The 20,066-nt window shown below is 50.5% G+C and overlaps 1 protein-coding gene across 1 annotated transcript in view; it reads right to left on the bottom strand.

Moving 5' to 3' along the window:
* Positions 1–19,666, bottom strand: part of NID2 (nidogen 2) — a 53,811-nt gene extending 34,145 nt beyond the window's left edge. The window contains exons 1-4 of the mRNA XM_054025526.1: positions 19,390–19,666; positions 18,121–18,432; positions 4,001–4,233; positions 211–908 (exon numbers count right to left, since the gene is read on the bottom strand). Of these exons, the coding sequence (XP_053881501.1) occupies positions 211–908; positions 4,001–4,233; positions 18,121–18,432; positions 19,390–19,584 (1,438 nt within the window). The 5' untranslated portion in view covers positions 19,585–19,666. The remainder of the gene's footprint in view (positions 1–210; positions 909–4,000; positions 4,234–18,120; positions 18,433–19,389) is intronic.
* Between the last annotated feature and the right edge of the window lie 400 nt (positions 19,667–20,066).

Genomic DNA, 20,066 nt, shown 5'->3' with positions numbered 1-20,066 from the left:
TCCCCGGACTCCAGTGGAAGTCCAGCTGGCTTCAATGCAGTTGATGCCAGTTTACACTAGTGAAGGTTCTGGCTCGATGGATCTTAATTTCACTCATGTCCTAATCAACAAACGAGTCTTTCCGGTGAAGAGTGCTTTAAATGTTGTTAGCTACAAAGAAACCCAACAGTTGGAAATCAATTACGGACACTTTGGGTTCACATCACTTACCCTCCTGGTTAAAGCTGCCGTCTTCGTCCACACCAACTACCTGCCTCCCACGATTAAAGGGAGGGGAGTTCTCTGGGTAGCCCTGATGCATGACCTCCCCGTGTGGGTAGACTGGAAAGATGTCCGTCTCGGACAGTACGGTGTCACTGTCTGGGTAGGGCTGGACATTGTCCTGCTCAGTGTTTGCTGACAGCCCCTGGGTCGTTAGCTCCAGCAGGCTGTCCTTGGTCTCTAGTGAGGACGGGTTTCGGATTCCTGTTTCTTGGGAGGACTCCACTTCATCTTCCAATGCAGGAGGCGCCTGGGATGGCCCTTCCTTCGTCCCATGCATTTCAGGAGAGGCCGGGTGACGGCTGGACACCGGATACGGCAATGTGGATTCCAGCTCCGAACCCAGCCTTGGCTCGCTGTACAAATCAAGACTCGTGTAAACATCAGGCACCAGCTCGGTCGGGTACTCAACGTCGTCTTCTTCGTTCTCGTCGTAGAAGGGCTCAGCGTAGTCTGTGTCCTCCTCAGGATAGTCAGCCTCCAGGATGTTCTGCTCCAAGGTGGCACTGCTGAGCGTGCTCTCCAGAGGTTGCCGGGAATGCCCCACGGAAGGCTTTTCGCCAACTTGAGCTGGCATGACGTTGTCCAGTGGGGAGGTGCTGCCAATGTGGAAGGCCCATACGCCAGGAATCCCTGAGTTGCTTGTTCTAGATACAAATTACAAACAGTTACATGCAACTACTATTGACAGCTGCTTACAAATCACAGAGCGTCCCATCCAGCAACTCCTGCTCAGACAAAATCTCCCACTGTGCTCAATGGGAGATTTGCCTGAGGACAGACTGTACAACTGGAGCTACTGGTCGAAATGCTCAGAAATGGCTAGTGGTTTGAGGGGCCTTGATTGGGTGGGAGGCAGCAAACACCTGAAACACCTTAAGGGGCCTGATTTTCAGAAAGTGCCAATTACTCCCCCTCTGAAAAAACAGACTCCTTTAATAATAATACCGAGCCCTTACCTAGCTCTTGTCATCGGTAGATCTCCAAGTGCTTTACGAAGGGGGATCAGTATCATTATCCCCATTTTACAGATGGGGAAACTGAGGCACAGAGTGGGGCAGTGACTTGCCCAAGGTCACCCAGCAAGCCAGTGGCCAAGCCAGGTCTCCTGAGTGCAGTATTCTACCCACTACACTGCCTCCCTTAAGGGGCCTCAAATTGCCCCCCTTTAAATTGGAATCGCTCGTCCCATTTGAAAATTTCGGCAATGATCTTTCTGGTACAGGAGAGGATCAATATTTTATGTCAGGAGGAAAAATCAATGTTTATTTCTTAGAAAATCTCAGTCTATATGTTTTCACAGCTGTTTTTTAATTCAATTTGATGAGCTCTACCCAACCTGTTATTTGAGCTGCGCCAGGCTTAAATAGGCACTAGTGCCTTGTGGGGAAAAAAAACTTTCTTTAGAAACAGTTGTGCTTTTATGTCCCATTTTCTGCATTTTTTTTTCTTCCCTTGTTCTTTATGGCTGAGGTCAGCTGTGTGCAGAACAGCTGGTCCTCGAGAACAGAGATAATGTACAGAACGGCTGCCATTTCACGAGCTCAACGGCTCCCATTGTTTGGATGAAATCCCCCCTCTGTGCAGAAGGCCAATACCAGGCCTATATGACACGTAAGGACCATATAAGCCCAGTTTTGAAGGCTTCCCCGGTGTCCTGCCTCTCTGTACATGGGTGAGTTTCAGCCCTACTGAAGTCTTTAACGGGTTGGTGACATCACAATCACTTCCACGGCAACTGATTCGGATGTCTCTGGCTCTTTAAATTTCTCCGAATTCATAGACTCCTAGACACCTAGGGCTAAAAGGGAGCTCCAGAGGTCATCTAGTCCACCTAAAGTTTTTCCTAATATCTAACTTTAATCTCCCTGGCTGCAACATAAACAGATCACTTCTTGTCCTCCCCTTGGTGGACATGAAGAACAACTGATCACCTAAGTTCCCTGTAAGCTGCACGGCCGCGCAGCAGCCTATTTAGCGCCACGCAAGCGCTCAGGGAACCCAGCCGGACCTGCCATGGCCGGGGGAGGGGCACCCCTTCCCCGGCCCCCAACCGGCCGTGCCACCCCTGCCCAGACCCAGACGCGGCCAGATCGGGCCCAGCCGCAGCAATGCGGCACGGCCCGACTCCGGAGCGGCCCAGACCCAGGCATGGAAGGGGCAGCCTGGATCTGCTGGGGCGCCTATCCTGCAGCCCCAGAGCTCCCACGGCGTGGAGAGACACCTGTTCTTCCCCCCCCCCCCCGCCCCCGCAGCCTAGGTGTTGCTGCAGGGAGAGAGTGCTGGGGCGGGGGGGGGGGGGGAGTCCTCTCTCCCTGCGGTAGCCCCGGAGCACCCTCCTGCACCCCAAATCCCTCATTCCTGGCCCCACCCCAGAGCCCATGCCCCTGTACCCCAACCCTCTGCCCCAGAGCCCCCCTCCCACACGCTGAACCCCTCAGTCCCACCCTCATCACATGAATTTTGTTATGTGCACCAATATGAAGGTGGTGTGTCATATTAGTGCACATAACAAAATTCATTCTGCACATGGGTGGGAAACATTAGAGGGAACCCTGCTGATCACCCTCCTCTTTATAACCACCTTTGACACACCTGAAGACAGCGAGCGTGTCACTATAACAATAGCCTGTTCCGCAAAACCTGGACTGTGTTCTACCTCACCAAAAGCGCCGAGGAGCACTGGCAAGAACAGATGAAATCCTGGAGCCGCTGAAGTCCATTGACTTCAGTGGAGCCAGGGCTTCACCCAACATATGGGCTTGACCAATATCAATACACAACCCATCTAGCCTGCTTGTTTTCATACTTCCCATGTCTTAGTGGCACCTATTATGTCCTCCAAGCCAGCCAGCTCATCAAGTGATCCATCCCCTGTAGCACAGTTCCAGCTTCTGGGAAACAGAGGCTAGGGACACCATCCCTGCCCATCCTGGCTAATCGCCATTGATGGACCTATCCTCCAGGAACTTATCTAGTTCTTTTTTGAACCCCGTTATAGTCTTGGCCTTCACAACATCCTCTGGCAAGGAGTTCCACAGGTTGATTGTGCGTTGTGTGAAAAAAATACTTCCTTTTGTTTGTTTTAAACCTGCTGTCTATTCATTTCATTTGGTGACCCCCTAGTTCTTGTGTTATGAGAAGGAGCAAATAACACTGATTCAGCTAGTCCAGTGGTTCCCAAACTTTTTACCTCGCAGCCTGTCCACACCCTCCCCACCAGGGCTGGGAGTGGGGCCAACACAGGGGTAAGGGGGTCAAGGCTGGGGCCACAGCTAGGGTGGGAGCAACGCCTCGGCCAGGGCCAAGGCCGACCGCCGGGACCCCAAGTGTGGAGCCAGCAGCCAGGACCAGCAGCCAGGGCCAGGAGCAGAGCTGGGTGGTGCTCCCTCCTGGCCCCACATGGGGGCTGGCCTGGGCCCCAGTCACGCCCCCCCAAACGTTCTTCCACACCCCCCCCAGGGGGACCTCTGAGCTAGTCAATACCTCTTTGCAATAACAGGGGTAAGTAAACTGTAGGAAACCATCAATCAGGGCAACAGGATCGGTATGTGTTTCTGCGTACCAGGATCCCAAAGCAGAAGACAGTTTCCAAAGGGGATGTTTTCCCTGAGGCAGCCTCTGCTTTTAGCTCTGACAGATCCAGGAACCGGCATTTCAGCAGCCTGGGATTGTATCTGATGAAAGAGCCGCGTTATACAGACATACCATTCAACGCGCTCCCATCCGCGCTACTTACTGGTAGAGATTTTTCACAGACTGCTCGCTGGTGGTGACAGTGTAATACGGCCCTTCTCTCTTCAGGTAATCAGTTTCGCCTCTGCTGAAACCCACTCTGGCTGGCAGCTCCAGTTGGACGTTGTAAGACTCCTTGGGCCGAGTCCCAAAGAACTGAAGGCCGTCATCGGGATAAAGGAAAAGGGCGTAGGTGTCGGAGTCATCATAGGCTAAGACTGCCTGGAAGGTGTTCAGCTGCAGAAGAAAGCAACATCACAAATGTACGGGAGACTTGTTAAACGGGGGCTTGGATGCGGGAGTCACCGTGAGAGAAAGCCCTGGAATGAGGGACACAAACTGACCTCACCTACATGGGACTTTGGTTTTGATGCAATTAGTTCACAGCAATTAAAAATAAAGGGCACATCAAAGGGGTTTGGAACTCTGGGACCAGACTGGGTGACATTGTACGGGGAGACTTTGGCAAACCAGTAAAGTGCCTGAAAGCACTATGGCTTATTGTTAAAGGCGGCCTAGTCAGCAGTCTCAGCTTGACCAAGGTAGGAGGGGGGGAAGTTTTGGGGTGCCACAGAAAGGGCAGCTTGACCCCGCATCCTTCCTGATAAGAATTGTGTTGAAGTTGCTGATACATGCATTTTAAAAGAGCAGGATGTGCCCCAGGAATGTCTATTGGGGTCTCAAGGCTGCAAACTCTGGAAAACCCAACACCTGGTTAATCAATAATCAGAAGGAGCCTCTTGCTTGCCCATTGAAACTGCTTGCTTAACAAGTTTTCTCTAAGGGACATGTCATTCTATTACTAATGTATAAATAAGGGAAAAAAGCTTGAGATAGTTGGACTCGTTTGGGGACTCTTTTTGGACTCTCCCTCTGGATACATCTTGCGGTCCCCACCGGCAGACGGAAGATTTGGCCACCAGAAGCCTGCCGCTATGTCACTCGAAAGCCACACACAGCTTTGGTAATTATCAAGGGTTGGGGGTGTTTTACTAATCTGTTGTGGATGTGTGTAAGTGCTTGAGACTAAGTAAAGTTTAACTTTAAGTGAAAGCACTCTTGTGTTGTCCTGTTTGTGCCAGCCATCTATCGGTCGGATGGCCATGTCTCCCCTGATTTCCTGACACCAGCTCGCACAGAGTAAAAGTTACCAAGAGCTTTGGGTTGAAAGAACCCCGGATAACAACATCTCCTGTGATGAAAACGTGAGAGGTAGGGACAATGGCTAGGATTTGGCAGGAGAGTTATACCTCTGAAATTCTCTGGGAATTGGGCATCTCATTCCTTTGGAAAATCCCACTCAGGTGCTTAGCCAGAAAATCTGTCAGTAGCAACCATCTCTTATCCCCTTCCCCCTGTATGTCCAGCATTAGAATTATTACAACCCTCCACATCTTGTTAATTGAAGGGAGAATTATTACAAGCAGTGCCTTTGGAATCTAGGAAAATAATTTAGTGTCACAATCTTGCGTGTGTTGCAAAATGATCCATAAGTGTGATATGTTCTGGGTGTTTAAAACAGGAAAGGGGGGAAATCGTCTCCTTGTTGTGCGCGTGCACACACACACACACACACCACACACACACACACACACACACACAGGCATTCAAGAGAAGAGAATGAGGGACCTGAATATTCGCTGGAACTACAAGAAATGTGCAATCTGGGGCTTTTACCCTGAAGAGAGACCTCCTAGCATATCATAGGAAACGCCATGTGAAAAAACTGGGACTGGGATGTGTTGCCAGAACTGCTGTTACCAATCCCAGCACTGTAGAGAGGAACAAATGCAGTGTGCGCCTTCCGCTTTTCACGTGGTTTGTGTTTGACTGAATTCTCACATGGAATTCTTGCCTCAGCTCGCACAGGAAAGCAGCCAGAGATCGATAGTGGCTCACGAAGAACCAAAACCGTACCACATTCTGCATTCGTTATTTCGTATGGGAGAGAGTTGGCTCATTGGCTCAATGGGATGTCGTTTAAATTGGGCTTAATGAGCTTTTTGTGTAATTGGTGCCAATGGTCCACTTCAAACAAGAATGATCAGTTCACACCACAATGATCCCATCATGAGGCGTTTCCACAGTTTGGAAATCCAGGCACAAACTTCTACGGTATTGCTCACCAGCCAGTCAGACCATGAGACTCACCATCTGTCCATAGATTAGTCCTCAGTCTCCAGACATGTTATGTGTGAAACAAATTTTGCTGGCCCCAGTCACAGTCCCTAGGGAGCAATACAACCCAGCTGGCAATCTCTGGTCAGGACAGCAGAGGACCGAACAAGGGCAGGAGAACAGGGCTGCAGTCAGGAACAGAGTTCACCCACCAGCCCCTGTGGGGACTGTGGTTTCCTCAGCTCTTTCTCCATTACCCACCTGCCTTTCACACGGATCTGATGTTCAGACATAAACGACCCTCCCAAGACTGTCAGCGTCCTTGCTGGGGTGGGGGGAAACCGTGTTACATAAACAGGGGCTGTGCTTCTGTCCAACTGAGATAGGAGCAAGAGAGATACCTGAATTTGCCACTGTGAGCCAGGGAATGCCCCTGTGAAGTCTTTTTGAGCATCCGCCGGCTCCAGGAAGACACATTATTATTAACGTGAGGCTAGATTCTGCTTTCATTTATACCTGGGGTCTCTATCTCTAGTCTCTATATATCTATATCTCCAGTCGTAGAATCATGGAGATGTAGGGCTGGAAGGGATCTCAAGAGAGGGGCCAGGCCCATGTGTTGAGACAGAGTTAAATATACCCTGATCAGGGGTTCTCAAGACAAATTTTTTGTTGGTCTCAGAGTGCGGCCATCCATTCTTGCTGGTGGCCATTCTCACACTTTTTCCTAAGATACTTAATTTGCTTTAGGAAAAACAAATAAATATGCACATAGACACGTCCAAATCATTGTAATTTCTATATGGCTAGCTAGTAAGTCTGCTGTGAAAAGTGATATTAACGAACATACAAGGATCACTTTTCACAGCAGACTTACTCAGCCCTGGCAAGCCTGGGGACAAATTCAACCCTGGATAAGGGTCGGGGGAGGCAGCGAGGGTTGGGGACGACAGGGTGGGTGGGTGGCCGGCCAGGGGAGGCTGGAGCATGAAGCCCTGTGGCCAGATCCCAAAGCCCCATGGCTGGGGAACGGGGCTCAGGGACAGAGCCCGAAGTTCTGGGGCTGTAGCCCAGGGCTGGAACCTGAACTCCCACAGCCAGAGCCTGCCGCCTCCCCAGGGCTGAAGCCCAAAGCCTGAAAGCCTGAGCTCCACCACCTCTGGGACAGTGGGGAACTCACTGGCTGCCTGCTCCTCCAGTGTCGTGTCCCAAGTGTCTCCGGAGGGGGGCAGGGCCCAACCCCTACTGACAGCCCCAGCAACAGCAATCAACACCAAGGCAGTGCAGTCAGGAAAAACAGGGAGGGGCCTCTACTTTGCCATTCCCCCTCTCCCCCCATCAAAGCCCAGGAGATTGTGGCCACAAGAAAAGCCCCTTGGTGGCTGCATGTGGCCACATTTGAGAAACGCTGACCTAGACCATCCCTGAGAGGCAGTTGTCCAACCTGATCTTAAAATCCTCCAAGGATGGGGATTCTGCAACCTCCCGAGGTAGCCTGTTCGTGTGCTTAACGACCCTTAGCGTTAGAAAGCCTTTCCGAACATCTAACCTCAATCTTCCTTGCTGCAGCTTAAGCCACTTCTTGTCCTGCTGGATGGAAATGGAGAACAACCCATCACTGTCCTCTTTATAACAACCTTGGACATATTTGAGGACTGATATCATTTCCCCCCTCAGCCTTCTGTTCTCTAGATAAACATGCCCAGTTCTTTCAACCTTTCCTCAGAGGTCAGGTTCTGTAAACCTCCTCTCCTTTCTGCTGCTCTCCGCTGGACTCGCTCCAATTTGTTTGCGTCTTTCTTCAAGCGTGTTGTCCAAAACTGGCCACGGAACTCCAGCGGTGGCCTCAGCAGCGCTGAGTAGAGGGCAACCATTAACTCCTGTGTTGTCCATACGACGCTATTGACGTCAGAGGAGCTACTCCAAATATACAACAGGATCCGGTGAGAACAGAACCCGTTCCAAAACCCGGAGATTGTCAGTTCACGATCACTTAGGCTATGTCTATGTAAACCACACACCTCTTGGGCGTGGGGTTCTGTCCCATCTAGTGGCACCGAGACCACGTAGCGAGAGATTAATGAGTCTGCTCTACAGCCTTCGATAAGAGCCACTTGGCTTTTAGCTCACCCAGTAGAGGCTCATGCACTACCAGGTTCGATCCCGCCTACGGATGACCGGGGTCTGTTGACGTTACATCTACACTAGCAGTGCTTTACCAGCTAACTATACTCCCAGTGTGGACGCAGCTATGCTAGCAAAGCCGCAGTTTGGATGAATATTGTAAAACCCCTATACTGGTAAAAGTGCAAGTTTTGTGGCTATATCTACATTGTGCTGGCACAGCTCTGTCGGTCGGGGATCACACCTCTTTGCACCCCTGACTGACACAGCTACGCCTGCAGAAGGCTGTAGTGTAGACATGGCTGTAGCCCTTGTCTACACATAGGTTTTGTATTGTTATGGATCTGAATTTTTTCCCAATATAGTTCTACTGGTACAACCCCACATGTGGACATAATTATATCAGTATAAAGGTGCCTTATACCAGTGTAGCTTATTCCTCTTCCCAGTCACTGTATGATATCCCAGTATACACACATTTATACTGGCATAACTGTCCCAACACCAGTGGCTTGGTACAATGTGTGTGTGTAGACAAGGCCCACTGCACTGGAAAGGAAGCTGCTAATTCCTCAGAAGGTGAATCAGTATACCACACGTCTCCTTGGAGCAGACGTACCTTGTAACCAACACCAGGCCAGATCGCTGGCCCATGTAAATGGCGTCGCTCCAGTCAAGCCAGTAGACCTGTGCCAATTTATACCACCATTGTCTAAAAACTAGTTATAAGCAGGAATTTTTAGATTGACCAAGGAGCGGCTCCAGTTAGCGAAGCTCAGAGGGCATCCCAAAATTAAAGTAGGTCTCCAATCCATTGTCTTTGGGTGAAATTCACTCTGGGCAGCCACCCAGCACATCCACCTCCCTATCTACGTCTACGAGACCCTCGTCACCAGAGTATCTGAGGACTTCAACACTATTTGATTCCATCCTCAATCCCCATCTGAGGTAGGGCAGTGCTATGGGGAAAACTGATGCATGGGGTGGCTTAAAGGACTTGCCCGAGATCATACAGGAATTCTGTGACCCAGCCAGGCACTGAGCCCAGAGTCCAAGTCCAGTGCCCTATCCCCATCCTTCCTCCTCAAAATAAGTGCTGAGCAGGTCTCGGGCTGGCCCTTTGCACAGGGCTGAATTCACCACTCGAGGGGCGATCAGCCACAGAACAAGCACTGCATTGCTTGGCTTGCATGGCTCCAGGATGAGACATTCATCTGCTTCAAGGCTGCCCTAAACCAATTCCACTTCCCTCCCTTCCTCCCAGTGAGGTATTCCCCAGCATGCATTCCCCTGCAATGGGGCTCTTCCATCATTTTTCTCTACTTTATCTTCCTGGCTCTTAACCCCAGCTCTTCTTTTCCTGAGCACACAAGAAACTCCTCCACAACATCGGATTTTTCCTTCACAACCAGGGGACTTTTATCCTTCCTGATCCTTCTGCCTTCACATAATCTCCCAAACTCTCTCTCCCAACTGAGCACCGAGTCCTGGGTTCACATCAACACCCTTGGTCAGAAGAACATTGGGAGAAGAGAGAGAAAACACATCATTGGCCACATTCTGGACTCCGTTATGTTGCTAGCTCAGTGGACCCTCTAGTACAATATCATCAGGACCTGTATAAAACTGCTGCCTCTATTACCCAAGTGCGCTGCTACCAGGTGGGCATTTCGAGAGGTCCTGAAAATTTGGGGTGAAATCCTGGCACCGGTGAAACCAACGGGAGCTTTGTCATGGACTTCAGCAAAGCCAGGATGTCACCCTTAATCAGGTGCAGGTTTCCTCTGAATGTTCTTCAGCGCGTTCATGATCAGCGGGCGTTCACAGCTAGCCCCTCGCAGAGTAACTAGTCCTAACTCATCCTGAGTGAGCTACCTGGCAGGACAACCAACCCACACCCCTGATATGTTGAACTCCTTTGGACTTGCCTTTGAAGCTGGCTTCTAGCCGGGAGGGATAACTCAGTGGTTTAAGCATTGGCCTGTTAAACCCAGGGTTGTGAGTTCAATCCTTAAGGGGGCCATTTAGAGATCTGGGGCAAAAATCTGTCTGGGGATTGGCCCTGCTTTAAGCAGGGGGTTGGACTAGATGACCTCCTGAGGTCCCTTCCAACTCTGATATTCTATGAACCTTTGTACTGTATTCTGAGTAAACCCCAAACACAATTCTCCTGTATCTCACAGCTATAACCCCATTGACTGCTTTGGAGTTACTCCTTCTTTGCACCAGTGGGAGAGAAGAATCCATCCCCCAGTCTCTACTAAAACATATTTTTTCTGAGTTTTGGGCTCACTGATTTAATGAGGCTGAATCTCTGTGTCCACCAATTCCCCAGCTGGAAAGTGCATAATAATACTTCCTTTCTCACTGTCTTTGTCTTGTCTTTTCATACAGGCAGGGACTGTCTCCTGCTATGTGTATGTACCAGAGTTAGTATAACACCAACAGATCCCGGCTGTCAGTGGGTGGGATCAAACCTAGGATCTCTGGAGCTAAACACATGAGCCTCTACTGCAGGGGTGGGCAAACTTTTTGGCCTGAGGGCCACATTGGGTTTCCAAAATTGAATGGAGGGCCGGTTAGGGGAGGCTGTGCCTCCCCAAACAGCCAGGTGTGGCCCAGCCCCCAACCCCTATCCAACCCCCCCTGCTTCTCGCCCCTGACAGCGCCCCCCAGGACTCCTGCCCCATCCACCACCCCCTGCTCCCTGTCCCCTGACCGCCCCTGGACCCTCGCCACCCCATCCAACCCCTCCTCTCCTTCCTGACTGCTCCCCGGGGACCCCTACCCCCATTCAACCACCCCTGTTCCCCGCCCTCTGACCACCCCACCCCCTATCCACACCCCTGCCCCCTGATCACCACTCCCAACTCCACTGCACTCTTACTGCACTGCCTGGAGTGCCGCCCAGAGCACTGGGTCAGGCTACGGCTCTGTAGCTGCACTGCCCGGCCGCCCAGAGCATTGCGCCGGCGGTGGGGCGAGCTGAGGCTGCGGGCGAGGGGGAACAGCAGGGGAGGAACCAGGGGCTAACCTCCCAGGAGCTCAAGGGCCAGGCAGGAGGGTCCCGTGGGCCATAGTTTGCCCACCTCTGCTCTACTGCATGAGCTAAAAGCCACATGGCTCTTAGCCAAAGCTGTAGCAGACTCATTAATCTCTAGGTGGTCTAGGTACCACTAGAGGGGACTGTGTCCCACCAAGCAGGCCTGGGTTATGTACTTCCCCTAGCCGAGGAAGAACACCCCAAGCTTCAGCGACTTCCCAGTTGATATCCCCGACGAGGCCCCACTTGTAACACTGCCGGCAGGTGGGATCGAACCTGCAACCTCTGAAACTTAGTGCATGAGCCTCTACTGCGTGAGCTAAAAGTCACCTGGCTTTTCGGTGACTGTAGCAAACTCATTACCTCCAAGTGGTCTAGGTGCCCCTAGAGAGGGACAGAGCACCACACCCAGCCGGCATGGGTTACACTAGCACAAAGGGGCCCTGCCCTCAAAACGGGTCCTTTAAGGGCTGCTGCAATGTAAGAACGTAATGAGAATGACCTGCTAGTGTTTTATTGGGGGGAAGGAAAGAATTTAAATTATGTTTAAAAGCCTTTCCAGAGAAATGATGGAAAATGAAATCCTATTAATGATCCCATTCTAAGTGTGACGATGAGGGTAAAGCCACGGAAAGATGCCCTCCCAAGCCCGTTCGCCTTTGGCATCACTGACGCTCAGCAGCATGGACTACTCTTATTACAGTAATTTCAACAGCCAAAAAAGGGCCCCAGCTCTATTTGCAGAGTTTCCTAGCATTTCCACAAGGCGGTCATCATCCGTCCTCTATAAAGGGAGTTTGTTGTGAAGGACACACCCCCACACTCACAACCACAGGCATTTAGGACTATGCCCCAGCGACAGCAGTTCAGCAACACAAACAAAGCTACACAGAAAAAGATCTCAAAAGGGGGAAAAAAAACACTCTACAAAGCCGGGCAAGGCAAAGCCTGGTGCAACTTCACTGCAGTCAACAGAGTTTACTTTGGGGCTTGAGTCTGCTCACTAAGTCCTCACTGAACAAACTGAGGATAATCAGACAGGATCGCTCCTAAAGTTTGCCAGAAGGTTTAGGGGAAAATGGTACAGATAAGAGGGATGGATGGAGTGTAAAGGACAGAGGTCAAAGAGCAAGAAAGGTCAGCTCAGAGCTTGTTACTAGGCTGATCTCAGTGGAGTTTGGCCGTTTAACACTTGTTAAAAGAGCCAGAGAGGGCAAATTCCACCTCCGTGCAGCTTCCCAGAGCTCCAGCTAAAGGGGTAAGTCAGATTTCAACTCGCTTCACTGTGCAGGCTGCCAGAGACCAGACCGCTCACAAACACCGTTCCTGTTTTCAGTTACTTGATCAAGATCGTGCCAGTGTATAAGAACACTGGGGAGAAATGTCTGTGAAATGCTGTCCCTAAACAAACTAAGTAGCAGCATCGTTAGCAACGGTATATTGATCCAGCATTGCCACATCTTGCGGTTTTATCGCAGGTCTCATTTGGAGTTTATTTTAAAGCCCCTGCTCTTGGAATCATGTGATTATGTGAGAATCTTAACTTGCGTTTAAAAAAAAAATGTAAGGTTCTAACTCATGCATGCGGAGAAAAGCTTGAAAATGTGACCATAAAGGTTCAAAACCTAGAAAGCAAATAGAACCCCCCTTTTTAAAAAAAAAGCCTCATGATTTTTAAGCCACTCATGAATTTTTTTGAGTGGGAGAGGCAGATTTTTGAACACTTGAGTTCAACAAAATTGTTGCTCCTGGAGTGAGCTATGCTTGGCATGTCACAAGTAGCGGATATTTTAATTAGGGATTGTATGATTGTTTTCCCTGAGGCATACAGCAACTTCCTCCTTCAAAAAGAACACATTTTTCTTCACTCCCATTTGGTACCAAGTTAGGAAGTCCTGAAATACTGTCGCTCCATTTCTATCACACTCTTTCCCAAAGCAGCCATAAAAACCCTCAGCACAAACCCCACCGGTGACCCACACTTCCTATGTCAGACCAACATCCTGCAACGGAGAGGCACTGGCATGGCACCAAAACCAACAACTGGGCCAGGGGGCTCCAGCAACAGCAGGCCTGCTAAACAGCGGACTTTTAAAGAAGATGCGTTGAGTGGAGGACTGCACTCCTGATCCCCGCTTAGCACAGCATGGGATTTTTCTTCCAGTCCATCAGTCAACCTGCAGGAGACCCACTGGGTCCATAGAGGAAGCCGGTGGATGAATCAGAGATGCATTGCCAATGGGAAAGAGGCACTTTGACAGCTTGAAAAGTAATGGACATTCAGCCAGACTGTGCCTCTGTTCATCACCAGCATGGAGAGGCAGCAGATAAACAACCTAATAAGAGCCCATGGGAAGAGAGAAAGAGAGTCTATTTGTAAGGTTCTTGGGGTCTTGGAGCAAAGAGGCCAGGGGGCCAGTGCTTTGGAGATCTCTCAATCCTAAAAAAGGCTGTTCGACATCTGATGCTGGAGCTGAAGGAGGAGGTGCAGAAAGGCATTCATGGGGAAGCAGCACTAGTCTATATGCTGTATGGCTGAGGAGAGTAAAGGTCAAAGGAGACCTTGTTTTCTGAAGACACCCTTGACTGTTGCAACCTCTTAATATGACAATACAAGTAAGTGCAGAATAGTGACATTATCTCACCACACGGCAATGCTGGGCCACATTACCTCCACCTCAGGACCAGGCTCTTCTATTTGCCTTCTCATCATCCAAAAACAAGAGGATGGCCAATGAAATTGAAAGGCAGCAAATTTATAACTTGATTAAAGGAAATATTTTTCATATACAACGAGTGGTTGATTAGCCTGCGGAACTCATTGCTACAAGGTACCAGCGAGACCCCGGGTTTAGCAGGATTCAAAAAAGGATAGGGCACTTGTATAGACAACTGGATAGCGAGAACATTCAGCCTTACATTACAGTAGAACCTCAAAGATACGAACACCAGAGTTCCGGACTTATTGGTCAACCAGACACCCTCTGGAACTGGAAGTAATCAGGCAGCCGCAGAGACAGACAGACAGAGATAAAAAGCAAATACTTTATTGCCTCTGGGCTTTAGCTTGCTCCAGACAGGGTCAGAGCTTCTGACCCTCGGGAGCACTGGGCTCAGGATTTTAGACCTGAGGGAGTAGTGGGGCTCGGGGCTTCCTCCCCACGGCTCCGTTCCCGGCTTCAGCTCCGCGGGGAGCACTGTGGCTCGGGGCTTTAGCTACGAGGGGAGCACTGGTTTCAGCCCCCGGTGTTCCCCCTGTAGCCAATGCCCAGGCACCCCTCCCCCCGCTCAAACCAGGAGCAGAGCTGTGGGGAGTTCTGAACCCCAGTGCCCCGCCCCCCCCAGGGCAGAAGCCAGGAATGGAGCTGCAGGGCTGAAGCCCCGAGCCCCAGCGCTCCTCCCAGATCTAAACTCCAGAGCTCTGGTGCTCCCAAGGGTCAGAAGCCCTGACCCCACCCCCAGCCTTAACACACACACCCACCCTTGGCTGCAGCCCCAACCCTCCTTTCCCCTTCCCCCCTCCCAGTGGATTAAGTGCAGAACGTCTTGTTCGGAATTAAGGACATTTCAGAGTTACGGACAACATCCATTCCTGACGTGTTCGTAACTCTGAGATTCTACTGTAATATAATTTTTTTTTAAAGTTGAGGGGGGATATATGTGCAGTGTAGATGTAGCCATGATATAAATATCATATGTATCTATAAATATTATAAATAATCATAGAAAAATTCATGCTTCAGGGTACAAACCAGCTCCTAACTGATAGGGCCGGGAAGAAAACTCCCTACTGCAATTTATTCAATAATTGCCCATCTCTGAAGCATCTGGTACTAGTCACTGTAAGAGACAGGGATGCTGGATTAGATGGACTACTAGACTGACCTGGGATGGCAACTCCTATGTTCCTATCATGTTGCAACATGATGTTAGCATGTCATCAGCAAGCTGCACGCAGGCAGCTCAGAACAGAACAGAAAATCAAGGTATTTTTCAAGAAGTTTTTCTCTGCAACCCAAACGAATTACAGATTAAAAAAAAAAAAAAAGACTACAGCCAGGCTTTCAGGGCACATGAGAGATGTGCAAATAACGCTGTAAAAGTCAAGCAGGGGGGCACTGACAACACTAGGAGCTCCCTAACCCCTCAGTAAGGAATCAGACCAGTGAAACAGCGTTCATCATGACAGCAATTTCCGCCTTCATGGGCCAGAGCCATGAAATGACTTGGGAATCCAAGGGCTGTGAATCTAAAAGCGTTTCAGTCTATTCATGAGTGTTATCAGTTCGTGTCACTGAAAAGCATGCATCACGGCAGGAAGTTCTTGAGACCAGATCTAATTGGTGCCTACTTTTCCCATACACAATATCAACCCACGGTGGAAATTCTGAAAGCAATGCCCCAGAGACATTTGTTAATGAGTAACTTGGAAAACAAACCCCAGAAAAGGAGACTAGGATCCCAAATCATTAACAAAATGTTCGGAGTGGTTAAAAAAAATAAAATCACAAACCCTGGGCCAAACACCTACTTGAGATACTCACAAGTATCAGTCCGTCTGAGCCGGATTCTGATCTCAGTTACACCAATGTAAACCCAGAGCAACTGCACTGAAGCTACATTTGCAGCTGAACCTTTCAGCAAAGGCCAATGGGAGATTTCTGCACCATCTCTAACTAATACCATCGCCCGGAGCATTCAAAGCACCTGGTTGGTTTTCTCTCTGTCTATACTTAAGCCCCTTTGTTTTCAGTTTAAACCAATTTTTACTGAAAAAATCCCGGGTTTTACAAAAAGTATTATTCGTTTTTTTCTGATTTTCACCCTACTTTTGTACCATTAAATATATAAAAAAGTAAATCGTTTTATTAGGAAAATACATCTATGTCATGCAATGGATTGTAGTACGATAATACTTTCGTCTGTGTGTATATGCAAAACTGTCTGTTGAAGTAAGGGTTTGTATTAGTCTAGAAGATACACACAATAAACAAACAGGCACACACACAAGCTCTGAAGTGCGTGTGCATCTGAATGTACTGATGAATATTATGCCCACCAGGTACACATTTCAAGCCGTAAGCAGATAACGGTTTAAAGATCTGACACACTAACATGGGAAGAAAACGAAAATCCGTCTCAGAATACATTTCAGAACACAAGGAAGTATTCAAGATTTAAAAACAAAAAAAAGGCGAAAAGGATGAAGGCGAGTGTATGCGCTGCAAATGGTGTGGCCCAATATTAAATGTAAATATTTATAGGCTAATAGTTCTAAGTCTAAACCGTAAACTGTTTATTCGAATGAAAAGATGTATTTGGGGATGAGAGATGTATTGTTTTCTTAAACTCAGAGGTGACATTTGTTTTCCGTTCTGTTTTAGTTCTGCAGCAAACCACATTGAATTCCATTCATCAAAGCTTTAAATGGAAATTTATTAAATTGATTAAAATTTATTTTTTTTAAAGCTACTGAATACTTTTTCCCCCTGTCCGCCCATCCACCAAAATAAACCCTGATATTTACCCAGAAAAATTATTAATCGTTTTTTCCACCGCTTTTCACCCGTTTTGGTTGTAGTAATAAACACCGATAAATTCCCAGGAAAATTAAATATAATAAAAACTGAAAACAAAGGGCCCTATCAAGGTCTTTGCAGCAGAGACCAAGTCTTTGTATATGTTGAGTGGATGCTGTTAGTAGTCAAATTATGACAGCTCATGACCGTTGATTTTCACCACTGGTGTTTGCAAGAGAGATTGTGAATCCCTTGTGAGCAGTGAGTGACAACAGTAGCCCAGCTGACTTCAAGAGGACTCCTTGGAGTAAGGGTCTCACAGTCGGTCCTTAAGCGTTTTGTGAATGGTATTCTAGCCTCACCATGCGAGATCCAAGCTGTGTTGCCATCAGCTGTTCAATTGTAGACACTCTAGACAGTGGAGTTTGGGCTGTGACCCTAAGTCTGAGCTCTGGTTCAGCTCATGCTCCATGAGGGGTTAGAGAGCACACGAGTGAAAGTCCAGGTCTTAGGGTATATGTCTACACTGCACAGTTAACTCAGAGGCACTTTAAGCCCAGGCTGCGGGTGTGGGTTAGAGCCTGAACTCCACTTTAACTCAGGTTGAAAGCTGATGAGGGTTAAATCACTGGAGTGCTGATAGTCCTCCAAAGCTCTTCCCACAACTCCCCCAGAGGACAGACAAGTTTTTCAGTAATTGATCTAACTTACAGGGAAAGAATCCTAGAGTGTCTCAGCACAGAGAACCCTGGGATCTGCACCCAGACACACATGGGTGAGGGTAGAAACACTGGGGACACAGTAATGCAGGTAGGACTGTGTGTAACCCACACATCTCCTGGGTGTGGTGTTCTGTCCCATCTACTGGCACCGAGACCAGTTAGAGAGAGAGATTAATGAACTTCCTCTACAGACTTAGCTAAGAGCCATGTGGCTTTTAGCTCATGCAGTACAGGCTCATGCACTAAGCTTCCCAGGTTCGATCCCGCCCACCAATAACCAGGGTCTGTCAGTCTTACATTTGCAGTGGGCATGCTCACACCTGAGTGAGGCTAACTAGGGTGCTCAGACCCTGGTGCCAATCACCTGGGATAACTGTGCAGTGTAGACATAACCTTAGTCTGGAAAATTGGTACAGATGCTCAAAAAAACCCAAAAACAAACCAAAAACAAAAAGAAACAGGGGCCATCGACCTGGGTTACATTTGCCTGATGCATTTCTGGTTAGAAACCTTCTCCCAGCCACATCTCTCTCTGGAATTACACTGTTTCTTCAGATCCCAATGGGATCACAGCAGCTAACATTAACATTGGTCTTACCTTCTTAGAGGGCTCCGAGTTTCGAGAGACTTCCTCATAGGCACCCACGTTCTCCCAGGTGGCGATGAAGGCATGGATGGGAGTGAAGGCAGCGGCGGCTGCACTAGGAAATCCAGCACGGATAAGGCGAGCGGCCTGGCCCAGTACCTCGGTGGACTGATCCTCCCGGTAATAGATCTTCCCCCTCCCGCCGCTGGTGTCAATATCGGACAAGAAGGGGGCGATGGCCGGGAAGTCGGTGGGGAAGTCGTCGTCCACGTACTGGGTCTCTCTGGGGAAATCCTGGGTGGAGATGATCCCATTGGTTCCTACCTACAAGAGACAGCAAAGAATTCTACTCACAGCACCCTCCACCATTCGGTCCACCCTCACAGGACTCCTGTCAACAGGCAGCAACAGCTGCAGTGCAGAAAGATCCCATTCACTGCAACACCCCCGCCCCCCTCTGCATCACCAGTTCCTCCCTCCGAGCCAAGTCCTTCCACCCACCTCATCCAGGGGCTTTCAGTCCAGCAGGGGCCCCACCACAAGGGACCTCACTTACCCAACATTGCAGGGGGGGACAAAGACCTCAACTTCCTCCCTTTCTTCTCTACCCATGTGAGCTCCATCCCCAGCTGTAGGCTCACTCCAGGCAACCCCCACACCAGAGGAAACAGCTGGGCACAATGTTTTCCAGCACCGTTAGCTAGACAGAGGAGTAGGGGTAGGGATAGCTGGGTGAAAGGGGAGCATGTAGGACAATCTACGGATGCACCAAGTTCTTTGCAACTTCCCAGGACAGGACTGGGCAAACTATGGCCCACGGGCCTGCGTCCAGCCCATCAGACCTTTGAATCTGGCCCTCAAGCTCCTGCCGGGGAGCAGGGTCGGGGGGCTTGCCCTGATCCGCATGTGCTGTGGCTCTCGGGAAGCAGTCTCCCGCCTCCGACTCCTACACCTAGGGGCAGCCAGGGGGCTCCCCACGCTGCCCCCCGCCCAAGTGCCGGCTCTGCAGCTCCCATTGGCCGGAAACCACGGCCAATGGGAGCTACAGGGGCGGCACCTGGGGAGGTGGGGGGAGTAGCCCGCCATGCAATTTCCATACCCAGATGTGGCCCTGGGACTAAAAAGTCTGCCCAGTCCCGGACCAATAACCCTGCTGCGGGCTGTTACTAGCCCTTCAGCTCTCGTTCTAGCCTCCAGCCCCGAAGTGACTGTAACCTGGGCAGGGCGGGGGGTGCCCGGGAGCCGCGGGTTCGAGCCCCGGGCCCGGCGCTCAGCACTCACATAGAGGTGGCTGAAGCGCGTCTCGTAGAAGAGCAGCGGCTTCCCGAGCGGCACCACGGCCGAGGTCTCGTCGTCGCCGTCCTGCAGCAGCCGATCGCCCCGGGGCGCCCCGTAGGGGAGCAGCTCCCGCCGGGGCAGCGCCGCCGCCGAGCCCAGCAGCAGGCAGCGAACGAGCAGCAGCGCGGGGAGCCCCATGCTGGGGGCGGCGGTGGCCCGGGGCTCGCTCCCCTCCCGGGCGGCGGCGGCAGGAATCTGCAGCCCACCACGTCCGACCTGAGCTCCCGGCGCTGTCCTGGGCCGGGGCGGGGTCTCGGCTCTGCCCCGGCGCCGCCATTGGGCGCCCCGAGCCCGGCCAGCGGCCAATCACTCCCGGCCCCAGCAAGCCGGAGCGGCGCCGCATCTGGTTCGTGTTAAGCCCGGCGGTGCCCGGGGCCAGCTGGAGCCCGGCGTGGGGGGACGCAGGGGGTCCCCCGATTGCCGGGGGGGGGGGAGAAGCAAGAGCCGGCCCCGCTGGTGCGCTGCACACCGGATTATGGGGGGACAGGTCGGGGTTAGTCTAAGCCCCTCTTTGTAGGGGACTTTCAGCGACCGCCCCCCGGTAGTGGGGACTGAATCAGCCCCATGCCAATGGCTAGGGGGACCAGATGTCCCAATTTTATAGGGACAGTCCCGATTTT

This window comes from Malaclemys terrapin, chromosome 4 (genome assembly GCF_027887155.1).
Source record: "Malaclemys terrapin pileata isolate rMalTer1 chromosome 4, rMalTer1.hap1, whole genome shotgun sequence".
NCBI classification, from domain to species: domain Eukaryota; kingdom Metazoa; phylum Chordata; order Testudines; family Emydidae; genus Malaclemys; species Malaclemys terrapin.
Note: the sequence above shows the minus strand (reverse complement) of the source record. Positions and strands in the feature narration are given on the sequence as shown.